This window comes from Lemur catta, chromosome 1 (genome assembly GCF_020740605.2).
Source record: "Lemur catta isolate mLemCat1 chromosome 1, mLemCat1.pri, whole genome shotgun sequence".
Lineage (NCBI taxonomy): Eukaryota > Metazoa > Chordata > Mammalia > Primates > Lemuridae > Lemur > Lemur catta.
In genome coordinates this window covers 111,450,362-111,473,786 of record NC_059128.1, presented here as the reverse complement: position 1 = coordinate 111,473,786, position 23,425 = coordinate 111,450,362, and the positions used below count along the sequence as shown (strand labels likewise).

The 23,425-nt window shown below is 41.1% G+C and overlaps 2 protein-coding genes across 6 annotated transcripts in view; one reads left to right on the top strand and one right to left on the bottom strand.

Moving 5' to 3' along the window:
* Nucleotides 1-1,500: 1,500 nt before the first annotated feature.
* ZNF699 (zinc finger protein 699) lies at nucleotides 1,501-12,905 on the bottom strand. Its single transcript, XM_045547189.1, has 7 exons — nucleotides 12,583-12,905; nucleotides 11,705-11,748; nucleotides 9,437-9,489; nucleotides 7,712-7,838; nucleotides 4,357-4,467; nucleotides 3,737-3,920; nucleotides 1,501-3,382 (listed from the first exon to the last, which is right to left on the bottom strand). Exons 3-7 carry the CDS (start codon nucleotides 9,482-9,484, stop codon nucleotides 1,921-1,923), a joined length of 1,932 nt encoding a protein of 643 aa, XP_045403145.1. The 5' UTR covers nucleotides 9,485-9,489; nucleotides 11,705-11,748; nucleotides 12,583-12,905; the 3' UTR covers nucleotides 1,501-1,920.
* Nucleotides 12,906-14,491: 1,586 nt separating this feature from the next.
* Nucleotides 14,492-23,425, top strand: part of LOC123635210 (zinc finger protein 177) — a 34,167-nt gene continuing 25,233 nt past the window's right edge. For all 5 annotated transcript variants that reach the window (XM_045547176.1, XM_045547169.1, XM_045547159.1 and 2 more), the window contains exon 1: nucleotides 14,492-14,549. The gene's annotated coding sequence lies outside the window, so the exon portion shown is untranslated. The remainder of the gene's footprint in view (nucleotides 14,550-23,425) is intronic.

The window sequence follows — 23,425 nt, the reverse complement described above, 5'->3', positions numbered from 1 at the left end:
TCGCTCTGTTGCCCAGGCTAGAGTGCTGTGGCGTCAGCCTACCTCACAGCAACTTCAAACTCCTGGGCTTAAGCAATCCTTTTACCTCAGCTTCCCAAGTAGCTGGGACTACAGGCATGCGCCACCATGCCCAGCTAATTTTTTTCTATATATTTTTAGTTGTCCAGCCAATTTCTTTCTATTTTTAGTAGATACAGGGTCTTGTTCTTGCTCAGGCTGATCTTGAGAACTCCTGACCTTGAGCAATCCTCTTGCCTCAGCCTCCCAGAGTGCTAAGATTATTGGCATGGGCCACCGTGCCCGGCCTCTTCTTGCTTTTGAGATCACAGTAGGCTTGTTAAGACGTCTTTCCCTGTGAGCAGAGTGACATCATGGGATTGGACTGTGCACAGGATAACAAGCCTGCCCGACAATGTGCCAGAGGGACTCCTGCAGTATCAGCAAAATGACAATGCCAGAGCTTGCCAGAAAATCAAGAAAGCTGTGTATGGAGATGTCTATGGAGTTGCTGCCTCTGAGAAAAGTGAAGTTAAGCACTAATGTTCAGTTTTGAGCAAGTATTGACCAATGGGTCCAATAACCAGAAAAATGAGATGAAAACTAGGGCCCATCAGGCCCCTCCAGATCTGTCACCCTGTCCGATGGCCACACTAAACAGAGCTTAATGGCTTTATCCCTTATACCTTCCAAATCTCATATAAACTCTTATTTTAGACAACTATAACCTAGAACTGAAGCAAAAAGTGATTCTGAGACACGAAGTCTCCAGCCATTTTAACCCAGGTTAACACAACATAATTTTCTAACTCAAAACACTGGATCCAATTCCCAGCCATGAGCAAAGACAAAGAACAAAATATAAAAATAGCATATTAGATGACACCATCCTCTTTCAAGACCCTGGCACTTACTAATTTCTGCTGAAATTACTTATTAGGCATGAAATACTTTAAATAGTAAAAACTGATCATCTCAAAAACTATAAGTTCTGTTAGGAAAAAAAAAAAGGAATGAGGAGAAAAATATTGAGTAGGCAATTTCTGATATCTGCCATACTAGACCAAAAAGAAAACAACAACCAAAACCAAAGTGTCAATACCATAATGACCACACACTTAGAGAACAATGGGCATTAATTAAAAATCAGTAATTAGGAAAAAAAAAGACCATTCCTGCTTCTGTATGAAAAAATACACTTTGAATCCTCCATGATCCAAAAGACTTTGTAGGCCGGGCACGGTGGCTCACGCCTGTAATCCTAGCACTCTGGGAGGCTGAGGCGGGAGGATTGATCGAGGTCAGGAGTTCGAGACCAGCCTGAGCAAGAGTGAGACCCCCATCTCTACTAAAAAATAGAAAGAAATGATTGGGACAGCTAAAAATATATATAGAAAAAATTAGCTGGGCATGGTGGTGCATTCCTGTAGTCCCAGCTATTCGGGAGGCTGAGGCAGAAGGATTGCTTGAGCCCAGGAGTTGGAGGTTGCTGTGAGCTGGGTTGAAGCCACAACACTCTAGCCCAAGCAACAGAGTGAGACTCTGTCTTAAAATAAATAAATAATAAAAAAGACTTTGTAATGCAAATAATATTTACCCTATACCAAAATAAAAGCACCTCATACTATGGCTAGAGCTGAAAAGGTAAATTTATCTCTTTAAGTGAGCCAGCAGTCCACTTCAAAGATGAGACAGTGATCTTCATTTCTAGTATGACTTTTCTTATATACAATAAGTATGTTCAGGAAGGCTTTAGTACATGGTTTATACACACAGGGTTTCTCTAAGGTGTCCTCAAATCTCCAAAAAGATGAGCGATAATTTCCTACTTTCTTACATTTGTAGGGTGTCTCCACAGTATGAGATATCACAAGTTGCCTATGATTTGAAGAAGCTTTGCAGATATTCCCCTATGCCTTACGTTTAGATGTTTTCTCTAGTGTGAGTTTTCACATGTCTTCGAAAGTAGGCAGGACAAACAAAGGCTTTCCCACATTCCTTACATTCATAGGGTTTCTCTCCAGTGTGGCTTCTCACATGTCTTCGGAAGGATGAGGGACAACTGAAGGCTTTTCCACATTCCAGACATTCAAAGGGTTTCTCTCCAGTGTGCATTCTTGCATGTACAGTAAGGTATGAAGAATGACGAAATGCTTTCCCACATTCCTTACATTCATAGGGTTTTTCCCCAGTGTGTGTTCTCATGTGGATCCTAAGAGCTGAGGGATAAATAAAACCTTTCCCACATTTCTTACATTCATAAGGTTTCTCTCCAGTGTGAGTTCTTATATGTACTGTAAGGTGAGAGGAACTAATAAAGGCTTTCCCACATTCCTTACATTCATAAGGCTTCTCTCCACTGTGAGTTCTTAAGTGTTCAGTGAGGGATGAGGAACGACTAAAGGCCTTCCCACACTCTTTACATTCATATTGTATCTTTCCAGTGTGATCTCTCATGTGGGCTCTAAAGGATGAAGGACAGCTGAAAGCCTTCCCACATTCCTTACATTCGTAGGGTTTCTCTCTACTTTGATTTTTCACATGTGTATTAAGGGAAGTGGGAAGATAGAAGGATTTTCCACATTCCAGACATTCGTAGGGTTTCTCTCCAGTGTGTTTTCTCATATGGACACTTAAGGAGGAGGGACAATTGTAGGCTTTCCCACATTCCTTACATTTATAGGGTTTCTCTCCAGTGTGTGTCCTCACATGTACAGTGAGTTTTGAGGACTCGCTGAAGGCCTTTCCACACTCTTTACATTCATAAGGCTTCTCTCCAGTGTGAATTCTTATATGTATGATAAGGTGAGAGGAAGAACTGAAGGCTTTCCCACATTCCTTACATTCATATGGCTTATCTCCACTGTGAATTCTTTTGTGTTTGGAGAGTGAGGAGGAGCAACTAAAGGCCTTCCTGCATTCCTTACATTCATAAGGCTTATCTCCACTATGAATTCTTTTGTGTTCTGTGAGGGATGAAGAACAACTGAAAGCTTTCCCACACTCCTTACACTCGTAGTTTGTTCTTCCAGAGTGAATCTTCATATGTGCCCTAAAGAATGAGGAACAACTGAAGGCTGTGGTACATTCCTTACACTCATAAGGCTTCTCTTCAGTGGGAGTTTTCATATGCTTCTTAAAACAAGCAAGAAAATGGAAGGCTTTCCCACATTCCTTACACTGGTAGCGTTTGCTGCCAGTATGAGACCTGATGTGATTCTTAAGGGATGTGTGATCCACGAAGGCCTTTCCACACTCATGGCATTCATAGGATTTTGTTTCAGTAGTTCTCTGGAGTGTATCAAGATTTGGAATTTGGCTAAAGGTTTGTCCATGCTGATTTTCTTCATTACATTCATTGATGTTCTCCACCACATGATTTCTTCTAAAAATAGAAGGCACGCTATTAGTAATACATTTTTACCATTTTCAGTGAATGTGTATGTTTTTCTGCCTGGTCAAGTTATAAGCTAAAAGTTCTCACAGGGTGGCTCTATCATAGCTCAAAAATTGTCACCAAGTTTTTAACTTAACGGATTTTTCTAGTAATTGCTTACAAATGAAGTTATGTGTCAAACATTCGATATCTCATTCTCATTTGTAGGAAAAATACCTCGCAAAAATTCTTTGTGAAATCACAATTTTTGACCTAGGCTTATATATACATGCCTCTTAAATTTCATGGCATTCTAAGATGCTCTCCTGAGGCATTATTTTCTCTTATATGAATGGTACTCACTTCAAATGTCTCTCATGGCTTTTGTTCTGATAATCAATACCACAGTATTCCCAGTTTTCAGGTAAAATGGAGGACCAGGAATCATTTCTTTTGAATCTTACTATCTTCTGTTCATTGGGTATTTTTTCTCCACAAATATCTTGTGGGACAACTGATTCATTAGTTTTAAGTTGAGTCTCAAAATCTGAAACAAAAAAGTGAAAGCAGCTGTGAGCAAAGGACTTTTTAGCAGAGTGGCTATTTCAGGACTTTGGTATTAATGGGCTCAAGGGTCAAAATGTTAAGCAATTAACTAAGAAATAATTCTGTGAAGATTGAGACTAACATACTTATGTTATTTTAGGAAATTATAGGATCTCCTTTATAGGATTATTATAGACTATAGTTAGGAGAGCAAAACAGAAAGGAATTGGATAAAATGCATATGACCAAATACTAACTTGCAATGAGGAAATATGGAAGGTCTTTGTGAAGAATGAGGGAAGTGTGAGAGGACTGATAAAAAGTCAAAATAGTAATCTGAGATAACTGTGGATGATCAGAATACTCAGATAAAACAAAGTTTTTTTGTTTGATTTTTTTTTTCCCCAACTAAGACAGTTTCTATCACGGATTCTTGCCTTCATGGTGCTCCCCTGTACAGATGCCCTGGATAAATCCTCTCTTCACGGTCTGCAGGTCCTCCTCTTGTTCCCACTGGGAGATCAGATGGGGTGTGTGTAGCGGATACCCTGCACATGCAGAAAGGCATATCGTGATGGAAAACAATGAAGAACCACAAACATTTCTCTAAGATAGGACCAAAACTTTGGTCTTCTGATACCCTAAAGACGGGCAACTATGAGTTTAACTGCAACAAAATGTCTGCCAAATTTATTTCAAAAAAAAGCAGTGAGGGGGGAAGGAAGCAGCCTCTGACACACACAACCAAGCTAACGTTCACACCTAAACCTCAATATTATTACAAGCTGGTCTCATAATCATAGCCAGGGCATTTTTGTTCTCCTATTGAACAGAAATAGTCTTCCAGAATAACAACCTCGGACAAAGTTACTCTGAGATCATGATGAAATTAAACAAAACAAGGCTACTGCATAATTTTGTCTAAAGGTAATATGCCACCCACAAAATACTCAATAATAGAATTGCCACTATTTTCTGTCAGCAACCAATTTAAAGTGACTGCCTGTGCACTAGGTTACACAGTATCTGCCCAAAATTCATGTTCAAATAGATCAATGGAACAGAAGAGAGAGCTCAGAAACAGATCCACATCAATAGAGTCAACTGATGCTTGACAAAGGAGCAAAGGCAATATAGTGGAAAAAAGACAGTCTTTTTCACAAATGGTACTGGAACAACTGGACATCCACATGCGAAAAAAAAAAAGAATCTGGACACAGACCTTACACCCTTCACAAAAACTAACTCAAAATGGATCACAGACCTAAATGTAAACTGCAAAACTATTAATAGAAAACTCCTAAAAGATAACAGGAGGAAATCTACATGACATTGGCTTTAGTGATTTTTTTTTTTTTTTTTTTTTTTAGGAGACAAGGTCTCACTCTGTTGCCTGAGCTGGAGTACAGTGGCATAATCATAGCCTCCTGCAGCCTTGAATGCCTGGGCTCAAGTAATCCTCCTGCCTCAGCCTTCCCAGTAGCTGGTACTACAGACATGTGCTACCACACCAAGCTAACTTTTTAATTTTTTGTAGAGATGAGGTCTTGCTGTGTTGCCCAGGCTGGTCTTGAACTCCCAGGCTCAAGAAATCTTCCTGCCTCGGCCTCCCAAAGTGCTGGGATTACAGGCATGAGCCGCCATACCCAGCCAGCAATGACTTTTTAAATGCCACCCCAAAGGTGTGAAAAAAGGAATTGATAAGCTGGACTTCATTAAAATTAAAAATTTTGTTCTGCTCTGTGACAGACAATATCAAGGGAATGAAAGGACAAGCCATAGCCTGGGAGAAAATGTTCCCAAAAGACTATCTGATGAAGGACTGCTATCTAAAATATACAAGTAACTCTTAAACCTCATAAATAAGAAAACAAACAATTCAACAAAAAAATGAGCCAAAGACCTTAACAGACACCTCACCAAAGGTATACAGGTGGCAAATGCTCCACATCATATATCAGAGGAAAGCAAATTAAAATGACAAGATACCACTACACACCTATTAGAATGGCCAAAATCCAGAACATTGACAACAGCAAATACTGGCAAGGATGAGAAGCAACAGTAACTCTCATTCTTTGCTGGTGGGTATGCAAAATGGTACAGTCACTTTGGAAGACAGTTTGGCAGTTTCTTATAAAATTGAACATACCTTTATCATACAATCCAACAACTGAATTGTGCTTCTTGGTATTTACCCAAAGGAACTGAAAACTTATGACCACATAAAAACCTACACACGAATGTTTATAAGAACTTTGCTTGTAACTGCCAAAACTTGGAAGAAACCAGGATGTCCTTTTAGCAGGTGAATGGATAAACCGTGGTACATCCAGACAATGCAACATTATTCAGCGCTAAAAAGAAATGAGCTTTCAAGTCATGAAAAGAATGTGAAGGAAACTTAAATGCACATTACTAAGTGAAAGAAGCCAATCTGAAAAAGCTGTATACTGTATGATTCCAACTATACAATATTCTACAAAAGGAACAAGTATGGAAACAGTAAAAAGATCAGTGGAGTTTAGGCAGACGGAGGGATGAAATCGATGGAGCTCAGAGGACTTTTAGGGCATGACACTACTCTGTAATACTATAGTGGTGGATACATGTCATTATACATTTGTCCAAAACCATAGGATGTACAACATCAAGAGTGAACTCTAAACATAAACTACGGACTCTGGGAGATGATGATGTGTTGGTGTAGGTTTGTCAACTGCAACAGATACATCACTCCAGTGGGGGATGTTGATAGTGCAGGAGGCTGTGCATAAGGGGGAGCAGGGGTTATACGGAAAATCCCTGTACTTTCCATTCAGTTTTGCTGTGAACTTGAAACTGCTCTAAAAAAAAAAATAATAATAATAAAGCCTATTAAAAAAACAAATAAAAAAAAAGTCCACCCAGAACCTCAGAATGTTACCTTATTTGGAAATAGGGTCTTTGTAAATATATAATCAAGATGAGATTATACTGGATTAGGGTGACCCCAAATCCAATGACAGGTACCCTTGTAAGGAAAGAGAGACTTAGAAACAGACAGGGAAGATAGAGGCAGAGATTGCAGTGATGCATCTATTAATATAAATCAAGGAATCCCACGAATTGCCAGCCACCACCAGAAGCCAGGAAGAGACAAGGGACTTTTGTTTCCTAGAACCTTCAGAAAGAACATGGCCCTGCTGACACCTTGATTTCAGACTCCCAGTCTCCAGAAATGTGAAAAAATAAAACTGCGTTGTTTTTAGCCACATTTGTGGTACCTTGTTACAGAAGGCCTAAAAAACTAATACAGACTATCTTCACAGAGCCATCCCCAAATCACCCAAGTAAAGCACAAATCCTGTAGGTACTTTTGAACAGCCCCTACTAAGATGGGTAAGAGGTGTGTGCTCTGCCTCACTGTTTAATCAATCCAACTTGTTTAACTATAGGTGTGTTCCTGGTGGTCTTTGGGTAAAGGGCACCGACAACAGTAAAATTCTCAAAAGATCCCAAACCACAAACTATCTCCCTACGTCCTAAAGTGACCCCTAAAGTCTATGCCCACACTTTCAATAATTAAGCCTCAAGGCTTTCAACCACAAGAAAAAGAAGAAGTCAGTTTAATACATAGATGCTTATTTTCACGGTGAAACCACTAGACTGTGAGCTTGTTGGGGTCAGTGACCATGTCTGCCTTATTTACCAACATATTCCCCTTCCTCAGCCCAAATCCTAGAACGAAGCAGATGAGTAAGATAAAATTGTTTTCTAAACAACTACATGAAAGAATGTTGTCATCCTTACCTAGTGAGGCCAGGTTCTGGAAGTTTTCCAGCATCACATCTCTGTAGAGGTTCCTCTGAGAAGGATCCAGCAAAACCCACTCCTCCTGGGTAAAGTCCACAGCCACATCCTCAAAGACCACGGAGTCCTAAAACATCCCACAACTTCTGTTCAGAACGTACAACTCCTCCAGTGTGCACAAGAGGACGGATGAGGCAGTTTAACACTTGGGAACTGAGAGCCAATTCATGGGCAGTTTAGAAGATTCTATGGTCTCCCACCATCTACTCTAGGACTCAGTCAACAGATCTCATTCCTTTTCTATCCACACATACTTCCTGACTCAACAAATCCTGTCTCATAAATTTAACACTTCTAAAATGCTAAATTTGTCTCTCCACAATTTGACAACAATGAGATAGCAAAAACCAAAATGTTTTTCCTACTTTATTACACAGTCACTTAATACAGAATGGATGCTTCTGACTCCAGATGTGGGTGGGGTGACGTATTTTCCCCACACACCAAGCAATTCTCCAGCCAACACCAGGTGGGTGTCCTATAATTCTATTGAACTCTGACACAATACTCCTGGAGATAGCATCAGATCCCACTGGTTGAGGGCTCAGTCCCACAAAACTGTCCCCCACTTCAGATGCCAATTGCAAATAGTCCATTGTCACTTACAATTCTGACTGGCTGGCTATAAATCAGGGCTACCACTATCCCTTCCTTAGCTTCCATTAATTTACTGGAACCATATTTTAAAATATACAGATCAATAGCCAGGTGAAGAGATGGTTAGGCCATGATATGGTGGGAATTAGCTCGGGGATTCCATGCCACCCTCCAGGAACCACCATGTGTTCAGGCATCCAGAAGCTCCTTGAACTCAGTCCTTTGGGTTTTTACGGAAACTTCATTATGTAGGCACGATTGAGTAAATCACTGGCCACTGGTGATCAGCTTCACCTTCAGCCCCCTCCCATCCCCAGATGTTGGGGGATAGGGCTGAAAGTCCCAATCCTCTAATCATGACTCCATCTTTCTGAACCAGCCCCCATCCTGAAGTTGTCTAGGGGCTGCCAGCCACCAGGCATCTCATTAGCACATTAATGCTCTGGAGATTCCAAGGGTTTTAGGAGCTTGTGCCAGGAAACAGAACAAAGACCAAAATATATATTTCATAATATCACAGATAGTGACCAATTCCAGTCTTAGAATGGTCCAGAACAGTCCAGAGCATATTGCAGAAATGAGAGAAATGTTCTAGAAATGAAATAATTTCTATAGTGACACCACCCATTCCTTGACACAGATATAATTTCGCCTGCTACCTTATTCCTGCCATAGCAATCAGCACAACATGAAACGCCAAGTCAAGTCTGGACAAGGTTTTAATGAATAAAAACACACTGATGAAATGAGAGCTTTTCCTTTTTTACCCGCTTCACAAACCTGAGAGGCCCAGGAGTCTGCAGAAACACAACTCTTAGGCAGGGCCCACAGCAGGCCCTTATTTTCTTGTGTTCTATGCCAGGAGTCAGCAAACTATGGCACATGAACTAAATCTGGCCTGCCACCTGCTTGTATAAAGTTTTATTGGAACTCAATGGCCTTCAAAGCCTACAATACTTACAATGTGGTCCAATACAGAAACAGATTGTTGACCTGTGTTTTAAAACAATTAGGAGGAGACTTGGAGAATAAAAGTATTCTTTCGGAGAATTATTACCTGTTACTTACCTGTATCAGATTTCTCGGTAACTCAGCAGCTGTCCTTTCTTTTTCCATGACCCCTTGGTGAAGAAAAGCAAAAGGTCAAAGTAAGGCAGAAACCAATATGAGAATCCAGAGCTCCCACAATTCCCATACTCATGGGTGTCGATGTTGCAGCACATCAATTATGAGTGACAACTCCCCTCAAAACACACACACACACACACACACACACACACCAAGACACCCAAGCAAACACACATCGATCTATGAAGGTGGACCAACCTTATCTCCCCAGCTAGAAAACAGTGCTCTGGTCCTTGAGGATCAGAAAGAAGAGGGAGCGTTATTTTGTAAGTTAACTGAAGTCTAAAAAACTTTGGCTGTCAATCTGTCCATGATTACAAAAAGCATAAAATATATCAAGGAGTGCCTTTAACCACGAGAAAATACACTCTGTCTCAAATCCAAGAGAGTAACAATTTACAATTTACCCATCCTTCCACTGAGGGTTCCACTCCCACCGTTCCTTATTTTTTATAGCACCTCTTGGCTGGCTAATAGGCATTACTGGTTGGCCGCTGACCACTGCCCCCACTCCCATGAGCTGCAAGGGTCCCCAAAACCTGGGTTCTGAGAAAAAGCCTCAACCCATTGAATTCCACATGCAGAGGCAGAGAGCACTGCAATACTGTGATTCACATGCTAAATCTGTCTATAATATAGTTGTAGTAGAATAAGAATACTTGACCAACTATGTCATCCCTAATAGTGGTATCTGCAGTGATATCACAAATTTCAAACAACAAAAATTCAAGTTACTTCCACTGCAGTGGAACAACTAGCATATTTAAATAGCCAATAAGAAAAAATTATAACGTTCTTTAGTACATTAGTAACAATTTGTGCCATTTGAGCAGCGCTGATATGAGAATAACTTTGCAAAGAGATGTCCATATTTTAGAGGATTTATTTCTCATAGCAACTCTGCAAATCAGATATTATTATAACCACTTTATAGCTGCTCCTCTGTTTCATAATTATTCAGGTAATATTTACCCTGATGCTACTACATGCAGTCACAGAGAATAAAGCACTGAACAAAACAGAAAAATCCTGAAGCACATGGATGTTATAATCTTTTGGGAGAGGACAGTAAATAAACAAAATATATCAGGTGGTAGTACATGCTATTAATATATAAAAAATGCAGCACATTGCAGGGATAAGAATACATATTTATCTTTAGCAAGTCAGGACTGGTTATGTGGTAGGATAGAAACAGAATTAAAAACTGTTTCAGATACTGGAAACCCACAGCTGGTTTAGTATATCTATTAATATATTTATAAGCATAACCAACTCCTAGTGGAAAAGAAGTCAGTATTAATAGGCTAACCATTCATTTATGGGGTTGAAAAAAGAACAGCACAAAGATTTAGAAAGAAAAAAGAAAACAGGACAAATTTAATAATATTTTTTAAAAAAGCAAAATCATAAAAGCAAAAAATGTATCCTTTGAAAAAAACTAATGAAATTGACAAACAGTTATTTAAAGAGCAACAGAGCATAGACAAAAAGTTATGAGTGAGTCATAATTACAGATGTCACAGGGAGAATACAGCAAAAATTCAAGGAATAGGTATGAAGACGTACAGGTAATGAATGAATTTCTAGAAAGCAAGCAATGACCAAAAATAAGTACAAAATCTGATTCTATCCAATCATTAAAGGAAAAGACACCAGTTTAAAACATGTCCACACAGGAAAGAGAAGTTGCAAACTGTTTTACAAGAAAGGTCACTAAATACATAAGGGATTCCAATATAGGGGGAAAAGAATGTTTTCCTGAGTATTCCAAGACTGGAAGAGTACAATTCAAAAAAAAAAAGAACGATCTCATACACATAAGTGCAAATTAATATAAAAATATTAGTACAGTTGAGAAATGAACAATGATAATAAATTACAAACCAAGTTCATTTCATCCTAGGAATGAAGGATGGTTAAAAACTGAATCATTGATTAATATAATTCACCACATTAATAGAAAAATAAAGATTATATGACTCATCCCCTTAGACACAAAACAGTGATGAATCTATCACTTGGTAACAATATCCATTGGTAATAATAATTTAGCTCACTAGAAAAGACTAGAAGCGAAAAGGTTTTATTAGGGAGAAAAAAAAATTACAAACAGCTACAGCAAACATCCTATTTCACCATGAAATGGTAAACAGTTCCCTCTGTGATCTGGAACAAGTTAAGGATGCAAATTATATGCTATTTTACCTTGAACTGAAGGGGTCCTGATAAGTGCAGTAAAGAAATAGAAACTGCAAGGAATAAAAAAGGAACAAGTTGAAACTGGCAGATGATTAGATTTTCTGTGTGAAATGTAACAGCTCTATAGATAAATGATTCAAACGTATCGTTTTATTAATGACCAAATGCAGAGCCGGGTGCGGTGGCTCATGAGTATAATCCCAGCACTCTGGGAGGCCGAGGAGGGAGGATTGCTTGAGCTCAGGAGTTCGAGACCAGCCTGAGCAAGAGCGAGACCCCGTCTCTACTAAAAAAAGAAAGAAATTAGCCAAACAACTAAAAATAGAAAAACTTAGCCGGGCATGGTGGCGAGTGCCTGTAGTCCCAGCTACCCGGGAGGCTGAGGCTGGAGGATTGCTTGAGTCCAGGAGTTTGAGGTTGCTGTGAGCTAGGCTGACGCCACAGCACTCTAGCCAGGCAACAGAGTGAGACTCTGTCTCAAAAAAAAAAAAAAAAAAAGACAAAATGTATTTGGCAAGGCAGCGGGTTAACAAGGTATTTTTTAAAAAAGCAGCTCCTGCGGGGCGCGGTGTAATGACAGGTGTAAAGTTTGTAATCCCAGCATTATGGGAAGCAGAGGCAGGAGGATAGCCGGAGCCCAGCAGTACCAGGCTGCAGTGAGCTATGATCAGGTCACTGCACTCCAGCCTGGGGTGACAGAAGAAGACCCCGTGTCAAAAACAAAACAACAACAACAAAAAACCAATTCCCTTCTATGCACCTGAATGCAATGTATCAAACTGATGCCCACAAGCAGAGTAAGATGCACAGACTAAAATATCATCTAATGCATCAAGAGGGGAGAGTTGGGGACCGAGTTGAGGCAAATGTCACCCTGTGCTCACCCGACACGCCGAGATCCACAGATCAGCGCCGAGAGAACGAGGTCGAGGCGCTTGTCCCCGTGACCCCGAATGGCAGAGATGCTTTTTCTTTCTGGAAAGAGAGCAGAGGATGCTTTGGGGGTGCTGATTAAATACGACAGTGTGTCTCCAACTCCACCCTGCAGCAGAATCGCCCCGAGTTCCTGATTCAGTAAGTCTGGGACGAGCCGCGGCCCCCGGGGGAGCAGACCCGGAGCTCTCAGACGAAGCAGCGCGACCAGGGAGGCCCCGGGCGCGGAAGCCGGGCGGGGGGGCGAGGGCCACCCAGGAGGCCGCCCTTTGACCTCAGACCCTCAGTCCCAGCCCTCGGACTCTAGCGGGCGGGCTGAACAGGGCCCGGCCAGATACCAACCCGACTGAGGCAAAAATGTACCTCAGGCGGAGGTGCAAGGTGACATGGCTGCCGGCCCACGCATGCGCAGACGCGCGCTTCTGATTCCGGTTTCGGCACCGCCCACAACGTTAGGGGCGGGGCCCCGGGCATGGGGACCTCGGGCCAAGCGGGGTCGCCGGGGCTGGGGTGGGAAGAGCGCCGGGAGCGCCAAGGAGTGCGAAGGCCGGTTTTGGCCGCAAGCGGACGAGAAATGCTAATTTCCGCAGGGATTGGAGGTAGAGAGTGTAAGGCTGGCGGTGGGAACTCCCTCCCCAATAAAAAAAGAAAAACTCTGCTAAAGGCAGATTACTCTCTGCAGTGGTAGGCAAAAGCCCGCCTCAGAGTTACATCCTGTCATTGCTAGCTGAACACCCCAGCCCAGGCTCAACCACATCCTGCTTTCTGTGACCTAGGCACAGGGCTGAAAACAGCCCTGCCACCGTTCCCAGAAAAAGCCCCCTCCACTTATGCCCCTCACCGCATATAAAACCCTTGCCTCAGTCCCAGACAACTGCGACTTCCCGAGCCCCTGGAGCGCTCCAATTCTCCCGGGTCTCGAGAACCTCGCCCGGGTCCCTCCCTTGGGATCCGTTACCCTCACCCTGGAGCACTCCAATAAGGCCTTTTTACTTAACCCTTTCAACTCTACTAGTCTTTCTTTCTTTGGTGCCGACCATCCAAAAAACCTGAGAAAAGAATTAGAACCGCGCACAGGGCTGGAGGGGAGACTAGGCTGTGAAAAGGCTTTGTTGGCTCAGCCTGCAGATTGGGACTGGGGTGGGGCTAGGGCGAGACCGGCCCTGGAGGCGTGGCTTTTTAAATATTCCAAGGGGCGTGACTCAGGGGAGGAGCCTGGATGAGGGACGGGGATTGGTTGACAATTCCTAGGGGGCGGAGATGAGGCCTAGGGATGGGGCTTGACAGGCCTAGGGGCGGGGCAAATGTTAGCACCTCCTATCCAAGTTCCCACGGGCCAAGGAATAGGGGATCCCAGCAATTGTGTTCATACCTGTCTTTCTCCACGTTGCTACAGCCCTGTACACAGGACACACATGCAACGCTCAGCCTAGCAATCTGTGAGATAGCTCTCCTTTGCATTCATTCAATCTTTCTTAAGGTCTTTAGTTTTCCCTTTCATTGTTTTACAGGTTACTGCTCCTCCAGAGGAAAGCCTTTGATAGTAATTTAAATAGTTCTTTTTACCTGTAAACTTTGCTAAACTCTAATAGCTGTCAGTTCATTATTTGGGACTTCATATATAAATAGCTGTCCATATGGAAAGCTGTCCATTACAAATAGCTTTCCAAACATGGAAAATATTCCTATTTTCTGTGGATATTTTTTTCTTTATCTAATACTTACAACTCGTTTTCCTCCCGGGAGGTAGTGGTAATCAATGGCATTTCTCTTCCGCTGGCGGCTGGAACCAGCTGCAGCTGTTCCTCGTAATCCCACACTCCCAGGTCCCGCCCCTTCCGTCGCCGAGCGCGTGTGCGCGTGCGCGCGTGCGCGTCCTGGCAGCCATCTTAGCCGCGCGCTATCCCCCGCGTCTGAGGTGAGTTTTTGTCTCTCCCTGGCGTGGGGCCCTGCCCAGGTGTGGCCACGCGGGAGTGAGAGGATCCAGAGGGAAGTCGCGGGGTGACACGTAGCTGGCCCCGCGCGCAGTCGGGCCGCTTCGGCCTCCCGTCGGCTCTCCTCAGCGGCGCGCGGCCCCTTCTCCGAGAGTCCCAGCCGGCTCCGCCCTCCGGGGTCGGTCCCCGGGAGGAGGCGGGTCGGAGCGGCCTCTCTTGTGACGCGCTTCCCTTTGCAAAAGCCTCTGTGGCAAGTTTTGTGCACTTTCTCCAGAAGGAAAAGCATCTCCGCCGTCTCTGGCCCCGGCTTCCTCCTGGCCTCACCAACCTGGCAATTCTATGGCGTCCCCGCGAGCACTTGATGTAGTGGTTCTGGCTGTGGGTGTCGGCTCCTGAAATTAAATTTATATTCAGGTGGAAAGATAAACCTTTTCAGGTTATTAGGGAGCACGTTTATCTAGTAACATTAAATGCATGAGTGAATGCAAATAAAGACGAAATTTATGACTAAGGAAAAAGCGGGACTACTGTATGCTCAAGTCATCACCTCGGGGCCCTGTAAACCTCCCAGAGGTTCAAAATGGATGGGGGTCCTCTAGGAAGACAATGCGGGTTTATTTTTTGTTAGTACCAGAAGTTGGAATTGATAATGAATAGCAAGATGAGTTTTGACGGTGGGTTTTTTCTAGGTATTTGTTTTTAAATTTGTTAAATAATAACTAAAAACGAGAATCACACTCAATTGAGATTTATTAAGCCAAGATTTTAAGGACGCACCTGGGGAAAAAGCACAGCCCACAAAGTATCTGTTGTGGACGGGGCTCTCCGTAGAAGAGGTTGAGAACTTTGAGTTGAAAGGAAAAAGTTGGTGCCGGGGAAAAGGGGAGGCGTGAAGGAGGTGAGCAGTGAGACAATTGATGGTATTCTTGTGGAGTTCTGTTTGGTGCTCAGTATTCTACACAGGATAAGATGAACATTCAAAAAAGGAGGTAGTGGGCCGGGCGCGGTGGCTCATGCCTGTAATCCTAGCACTCTGGGAGGCCGAGGCGGGTGGATCGCTCGAGGTCAGGAGTTCAAGACCAGCCTGAGCAAGAGCGAGACCCCGTCTCTACTGAAAATAGAAAGAAATTAGCTGGCCAACTAAAATATATATAGAAAAAAAATTAGCCAGGCATGGTGGCACATGCCTGTAGTCCCAGCTACTCGCGAGGCTGAGGCAGTAGGATCGCTTAAGCCCAGGAGTTTGAGGTTGCTGTGAGCTAGGCTGACGCCACAGCACTCACTCTAGCCAGGGCAACAAAGTGACACTCTGTCTCAGAAAGAAAAAAAAAAAAAAAAAAAAGGAGGTAGAGGAAATGGTCAATGTTGGGATCTTCTCAGAGTGAGTAGAAGAGTGATCGTATCTCTTCTATCTTTGCATCTGTGGAGATAAACTTGTTAATCGACATTTAAGAGTTTTATTTAGGCTACAGTCCTAAAGTTATAATTGATATACACTCATTTTATAGGGGCTGTATATCTTGAAGTGTTGTTTTCATTTTTAGGGCTGAAGGAAGAACTATTTTAACCCCAAATACATTTATTTGACATATTTTGAGATGGCTGCAGGCAGACAGGAATAATGCTGTAAGTCTGTGGGGAAGTTTAGGGGAGAAGTTTGCATCTATAGAGAATCACTCTTAAATGGAACAGGTTTGCTGAGAGTCTGACACCCTTCAAGGTCTGAATAAAAATATTTCCCTGAGGGCTGTTATCATGAGGCTTATCTGTATAATAAGACCACCTTGCCAGCCAGGCTTCCTTTCTCCCTCCCATACCCTGTCCAGCAAAAAAAAACCTGTTTTGTCATTTTCTAAGCCTCTTCATGTCTTGAAAGAGGACCCCTTAAAAGAAAAGAGGATGGCATTGTTTGTGTAACTCCATGTCAGGCTCAGTTCTCCCTTTTGCCATAATGAATTTAGGGAGGTCCTGAGATTTTTTTTCCCCCCTTACAAATTATCTAAAAATCTGTAGTTCCTTAAAAAATCTGTTAACCCTTAACCTAGATTCACTAATTGTTAAGATTTGTTTCATTTGTTTTCATATGTATAGCTACTTTGTTAAAGTACTATACTTTGTTACTTTGTTAAAGTATCTATACATGTTAAATTGCTGACTTTCATTTCCCCTTTCAATCTTAAGCATGTATCTCCTAAGAATGAAGAGAATTTTTTATCAAACAGAAAACAAGACTTTATTGTCTCCCCTCCAAGAAAATCCAATTTCTGCAGTTGTCCAAAAGTATCTGTTATAGTTGCCAGGTTGTTTGGATCCAGAAGAGATTTGCACATTGCATCTTGTTTTTAGATCTCTTTAATCTGTTTTTACCTAGAACATTCACCTGAATTTTTTGAAATACAATTTTGACTCTTGAAGATTTCAGGATCATTATCTTGTAAAATGCTGACATTCTGATACAGTGTTGTTTTCCCAGGATTTTATTTCCCGTGTATCTTGTAAAGTGGATGTTGGGTTTACAGCAGTACTGTCTGTTAGGTCCGGAGCTGAGAGATAGATACACGAAGCCTCAGGTTTAGCGAAATGCTGTTTATTTTGAGCATCTGGGTGCGGTTGGGTGGAGGCTGAAAAAAGTGTCCACACTGAGGGAGGGGAAAGCTTTGGGTTTTATGGAGGGTTTCTGGGAGGGGGCGGGGCGTGAGTACCTGTGCCAGAACAGCTGCTTCAATAAATTTTTTAAACAACCAATTTCTGGGACCCTTGCATCAGTCTCATCCTGTAGAGATAAGGAAGGGGTGTAGTTTAATCCCTATCAGGGGTGATAGGAATGCTGACTGAAGCTCTCTGTTAGATTATAAAGTCTGGGGACTCTCTAGACTCCTGTGGCTATTGTTTTACAAGCCTAAGTTTTCCATTAACTGCATTCTGTCCTATACATACTTTTCAGATTCCCACCTGGAACAAACCTAAGACTGTGTAATACAAATATAATGCAAGGCACAGATGTAATTTTAAAAATTTTAGTAGCCAAATTAGAAAATTTAGGCCGGGCGCGGTGGTGGCTCACGCCTGTAATCCTAGCACTCTGGGAGGCCGAGGCGGGTGGATTGCTTGAGCTCAGGAGTTCGAGACCAGCCTCAGCAAGAGCGAGACCCTGTCTCTACTAAAAATAGAAAGAAATTATCTGGCTAACTAAAATATATATATAGAAAAAAATTAGCTGGGCATGGTGGCGCATGCCTGTAGTCCCAGCTACTCGCGAGGCTGAGGCAGTAGGATCGCTTAAGCCCAGGAGTTTGAGGTTGCTGTGAGCTAGGCTGACACCACGGCACTCACTCTAGCCCGGGCAACAGAGTGAGACTCTTGTCTCAAAAAAAAAAAAAGAAAAAGAAAATTTGAAGTGTACATGTGAGATTGTTTTTAATATGTCTTATTTAACCCAGCATATCCAGTTGTCAATATCAAATCATTAATGAAGTTAATAAGGACTAATGTAGTCAATATGAAATTACTGAGACATTTTACATTTCTTCTGTAAAATGAATACAATGCATATTACACTTACAACACATCTCACCATAGATCCTAATTTTCATTGGAAATTCTTGGTCTGCATTTAAATTCCATAAAATTTATAATTGAAAAAGTAGATTTACAAACCCAGGTTGTTCCAAACATACTTACAAGTTTTTCAATAACTGAATTAATTTTATTTTTAAATTTAAAAGTAAAATTAAGGATTCAGTTCCTCAGTTGCACTAGCCCCATTTTATGTTCTCAGTAGACACATCGAGCTAGTGGCTACTGAGTTATACTGGACAGGACAAGAGGCCGAGGCAGGTGGATCGCTCCAGGTCAGGAGTTTGAGACCAGCCTGAGCAAGAGTGGGACCCCGCCGTCTCTACTAAAAATAGAAAGAAATGATCTGGCCAACTAAAAATATATATAGAAAAAATTAGCTGGGCATGGTGGCGCATGCCTGTAGTCCCAGCTACTTGGGAGGCTGAGGCAGTAGGATTGCTTGAGCCCAGGAGTTTGAGGTTGCTGTGAGCTAGGCTGACACCATGGCACTCACTCCAACCCGGGCAACAGAGTGAGACTCTGTCTCAAAAAAAAAAAAAAATGAAAATTTCCTAGACAATGTTGTGTACTTCATATTGTATCTCATCAGGAGGCACATAATACAGGTTTATTAGCGATGCTAAGGATTTGGTCAAGGTGCTGATCTCTGTATAGTCACATTTTTCTTACAGTAATCTATGAGTGGTACTTTGGCAATGGGAATAATCTGTTCCCCAACAGCCTTTTACCCAGTGGTTTTAGTGTCATTTGTTGGTCTTTGCCTAAACATGGTTTTATATTGGGAGGTTACAAAATGGGGTTTTCGGCCGGGTGCGGTGGCTCACGCCTGTAATCCTAGCACTGTGGGAGGCTGAAGCGGGTGGATCGCTCGAGGTCAGGAGTTCGAGACCAGCCTGAGCAAGAGCGAGACCCCGTCTCTACTAAAAATAGAAAGAAATGATCTGGCTAACTAAAATATATATAGAAAAAATTAGCCAGGCGTGTGGCGCATACCTGTACTCCCAGCTACCTGGGAGGCTGAGGCAGTAGGATCGCTTAAGCCCAGGAGTTTGAGGTTGCTGTGAGCTAGGCTGACGCCACGGCACTCACTCTAGCCTGGGCAACAAAAGCGACACTCTGTCTCAAAAAAAAAAGGGATTTTACCCCCTATTTGTGTCATTACTTTCTCTACTCTTCTGTTGTTTTTTGAGAGAGTGGTCTCACTATGTGGACCAGGCTGGTCTCAAACTCTTGGCCTCCCAAAGTGCTGGGATTACAGGTGTGACCCATCATTGCCTGGCCTTTGGGTAGATTTTTGTATATGCTGTGAGATAAGAGTCCAATTTTATTCTTCTGTATATGGATATCCAGTTTTCCCAGCACCATTTATTGAAGAGACTATCTGTAGACCATTTTTCCTGTGGTCTTGGGCCAATCCAGTTCTTTCCTTTCTCACTTGTAATTTCCAGGAATAACCATTATTCCAGCTCTCTTTTGATTAGTGTCAAAAAAACAAAACTCATTTAATATTCTGGGAATGCAATATCCTGAGATATGGAGAAACTGACTGGACTAGTCTGGACTCTGTCCTTTTCCCTCTTAGAAACAGTGTGTTCTTTAAAAAAAAATTTTTTTTAATTAAAAAAACAAAACAAAACAAAACAATATGTTCTTTAATACTTTAGCCCAGCAAGTCGCCTTGCCCTAGGGTATGAAACTCAGGTGGACTGCTTTCCTAGATTCCTCAGTTGCTGTGCAAGTGGAACACACACGGATGAGACTCCATCCACCCTGGGCAGCTTTTTCTGAGTGTTGGGGGACCATGTGGCCCTGAATCCTAGGGTCCTGTTGTCCCTTTCTGCTTATCTGTAAGAAATAAATTGCTTCATGTGTGAGTGTTCTCTCTCACCAGACTCTGGCAGTTAATAAAAGTGCAGCGCAAGATGTAGTGGGCTGAAGTAACAAGTGCACGGTGATCCTGCATCACACTACCCTTTCCCTATTGTGTGTTCTTGACAAATTTCTTAAGATCACTTGACTATAAATATGTTGATTTTTTTTTTTCTGGGCTTCTGTTCTGTCACATAGATCTGTATGTCTGTTTGCATGCCAGTACCATACATACTGTTTTGTTTACTATAGCTTTGTCATATATTTTGAAATCTGCCAGTGTATACCTTCAGCTTTGTTCGTGCTCAAGATTGCTGTGGCAGTTCAGGGTTTTGTGGTTCCATATGAATTTTAGGATTTTATTTTCTACTTCTGTATAATGTCATTGGAATTTTGATAGGAATTGCATGGAATCTGCATTGCTTTTGGTGCTATGGACATTTTAATATTCTTACAACACATGTACAACATATCTTTCCATTTGTTTGTGTCTTTTTCAATTTCTTTCATCAATGTTTTATAGTTTTTAGTACAGAGATCTTTTACCTCCTTGGTTAAATTTATTCCTTTGTAATTTTTTTTCATGTTATTGTAAGTGGGATTGTTTTCTTATTTCTTAATTTCTTTTTTAGATAAGTTGTTAGCATATGGGAACAAATGATTTTTGTATTTTAATTTTGTATCCTGCAACAAAAAGTAGCCAAATTTGTTTACTAGGTCTTAAGTTTTGGGGAGAGTCTTTAGAGATTTAGGACTTCTATATATAAGATCATATCACATACAAACAATTTCACTCCTTTCCTTCTAATTTGGATGCCTTTTATTTATTTATTTATTTATTTATTTATTTTTGCTAAATACTTTTTGTAGGACTTTCCAGTACCATCTTGAATAAAAGTTGTGACAGTGACTTTCCAGTACCATCTTGAATAAAAGTTGTGACAGTGGGCACTTTGTCTTATTTCTGATCTTAGCGGAATAGCTTTCAGATTTCTATTGTTAAGTATGATGTTAGCTGCGGGCTTGCCATATATGGCTTTATTATGTTGAGGTATATTCCTCGTATACCCAAATTGTTGAGAGTCTTTATTATGAAAAGATGTTTTATTTTGTCAAATGCTTTTTCTGTACATATTGAGATGATCCTAAGAATTTTGTTCTTTATTCTGTTAATGTGGTATATCACATTGATTAATTTGGATGTGTTGAACCATCCTTGTATCTCAGGGATAAATCCCACTTGACCATGATAAGTGATTCTTTTAATGTCCTGCTGAATTCAGTTTGCTAGTATTTTCTTGAGGATTTTAGCATCTGTGTTCAGTAAGGATATTGGCCTGTAGTTTTCTTATAGTGTCTTTGTCTGGCTTCAGTATCAGGTGTCCTTGTAAAATGAGTTTGCAAATATTCAAACTTGCAAAAGCTCTTTGACTTTTTGGAAGAATTTGAGAAGTATTGGCATTAATTCTTCTTTAAGTGTTCAGTAGAATTCACTAGTGAAGCCATTTGGTCTTGGATTTATCTTTGTTAGTTACAGGGAGGTTGTTTACTGATTCAGTCTTACTCATTTTTTATCTGGCCATATTTTCTATTTCTTCATGATTCAGTCTTGGTAGGTTGTATGTTTCTAGGAATTTGTTTATTTCTTCCAGGTTATCCAATTCATTGGCACATAATTGTTCATAGTAGTCTCTTATGGTTCTTTGTCTTTCTAGGCACTCATTGTATTGTTTCTTCTTTCATTACAATTTCATTTCTTTTTCTTGATTAGTCCAGGTAAAGGTTTCTCGGTTTTGTTTGTCTTTTCAAAAAACCAGCTTTTTGAGCCTGGCATGCTGGCTCAGGCCTATAATCCCAGTAACTTGGGAGGCTGAGTCAGGATGATCACTTGACCGCAGGAATTGAAGACCAGCCTAGGTAACATAGCCAGACCCTGTCTCTTAGAAAAAAAAAAAAAAAATGAAAAAAATTAGCTGAGCATGGTAGCACACACCTGTAGTCCGAGCTACTTGAGAGACTGAGGCAGGAAGATCACTTGAGCCCAGGAACTCAGGGTTGCAGTGAGCTATGATTGCACCAGTGCACTCCAGCCTGGGCAACAGAATAAGCCCCTGTCTTAAAAAACAAAACAAAACAAAACAAAACCATAAAAAAAACAGCCCTCAGTTTTGTTGATTTTTTGTTTTTTTTTGGGGGGTATCTATTTCATTTATTTCTATTCTAATCTTTATTATTTCCTTCCTTCTAACTTTGGACCTAGTTTGTACTTTTCTAGTTCCTTGAGGTATAAAGTTAGGTGATTTGAGATCTTTCTTTTTTCTTGATGTGGCCATGTATTATTATAGAGGTTTCTGTTAGAACTGCTGTTATCATACACTGCAAGTTTTTGTATGTCATGTTCCTATTTTGTTTGTCTCAAGATAATTTTTAATTACTCTTTTGATTTCTTCTTTGATTATACAGGAGTGTTGGCTAATTTCCACCTATTTGAGAATTTTCCACTTTTCCACCTGTTATTAACTTCTAGTTCCATACCATTGTGGTCAGCAAAGATCCTTGCCATCATTTCAGTCATCTTAAATTTGTTAAGACTTGTTTGGTTGGCTAACATTTGATCTATCCTGGAGAATGTTCCATGCATGCTTGAGAAGAATGTGTATTCTACTACTGTGGGATAAAATGTTCTTTATGTGTCTGTTAGGTCCATTTGATCTATAGTGCGATGTTTTCTATTCTGTCTGTATGATCTAAGCATTGTTAAAAGTGGAGTACTGAAATCCCCTATTGTATTGCTGTTTCTTCCTTGAAATGTGTTAATATTTGCTTTCTGTATTATGAGCTCCCTAAATATATTGGTGCACATACATTTATAATTGCTATATCCTCTTGATGAGTTGGTCTTTTTATTATATAATGACCTTCTTTGTCTCTTATGACAGTTTTTGCCTTAAAGTCTATTTTGTCTAATACAAAAATAGCCACTTCTGCTCTCCATTGGTTATCATTTGCATGGCATATATTTTTTGAACTTTTGACATTCAATCTATATTCCTTGAAGCTAAAGTGAGTCTCTTGTAGAGAGTAGATAGTTGTGTCTTGCTTTATTATTCATTCAGCTACTTTATGTCCTTTGGGGGATTTAATCCATTTAAATTAATTATCGATTGGTGAGGTTATTACCATTTTCATTTTCTGGCTGTTTTGTAGTTTCTTTGTGTCTTCTGTTGGAGCTTTCCTTTGTGATTATTTTTAATTTCAAAATATTAAGGAGGCACAGATGTTTTTATTACATGGGTACTTTGTATAATACTTAAGTGAGGGCTTTTTGTGTGCCATCACCATAATAGTGTTCATTGTACCTAATAGTTTTTAACCCCTTATACCCCTCTCACCCCCCTTCTTGGTTTTCATT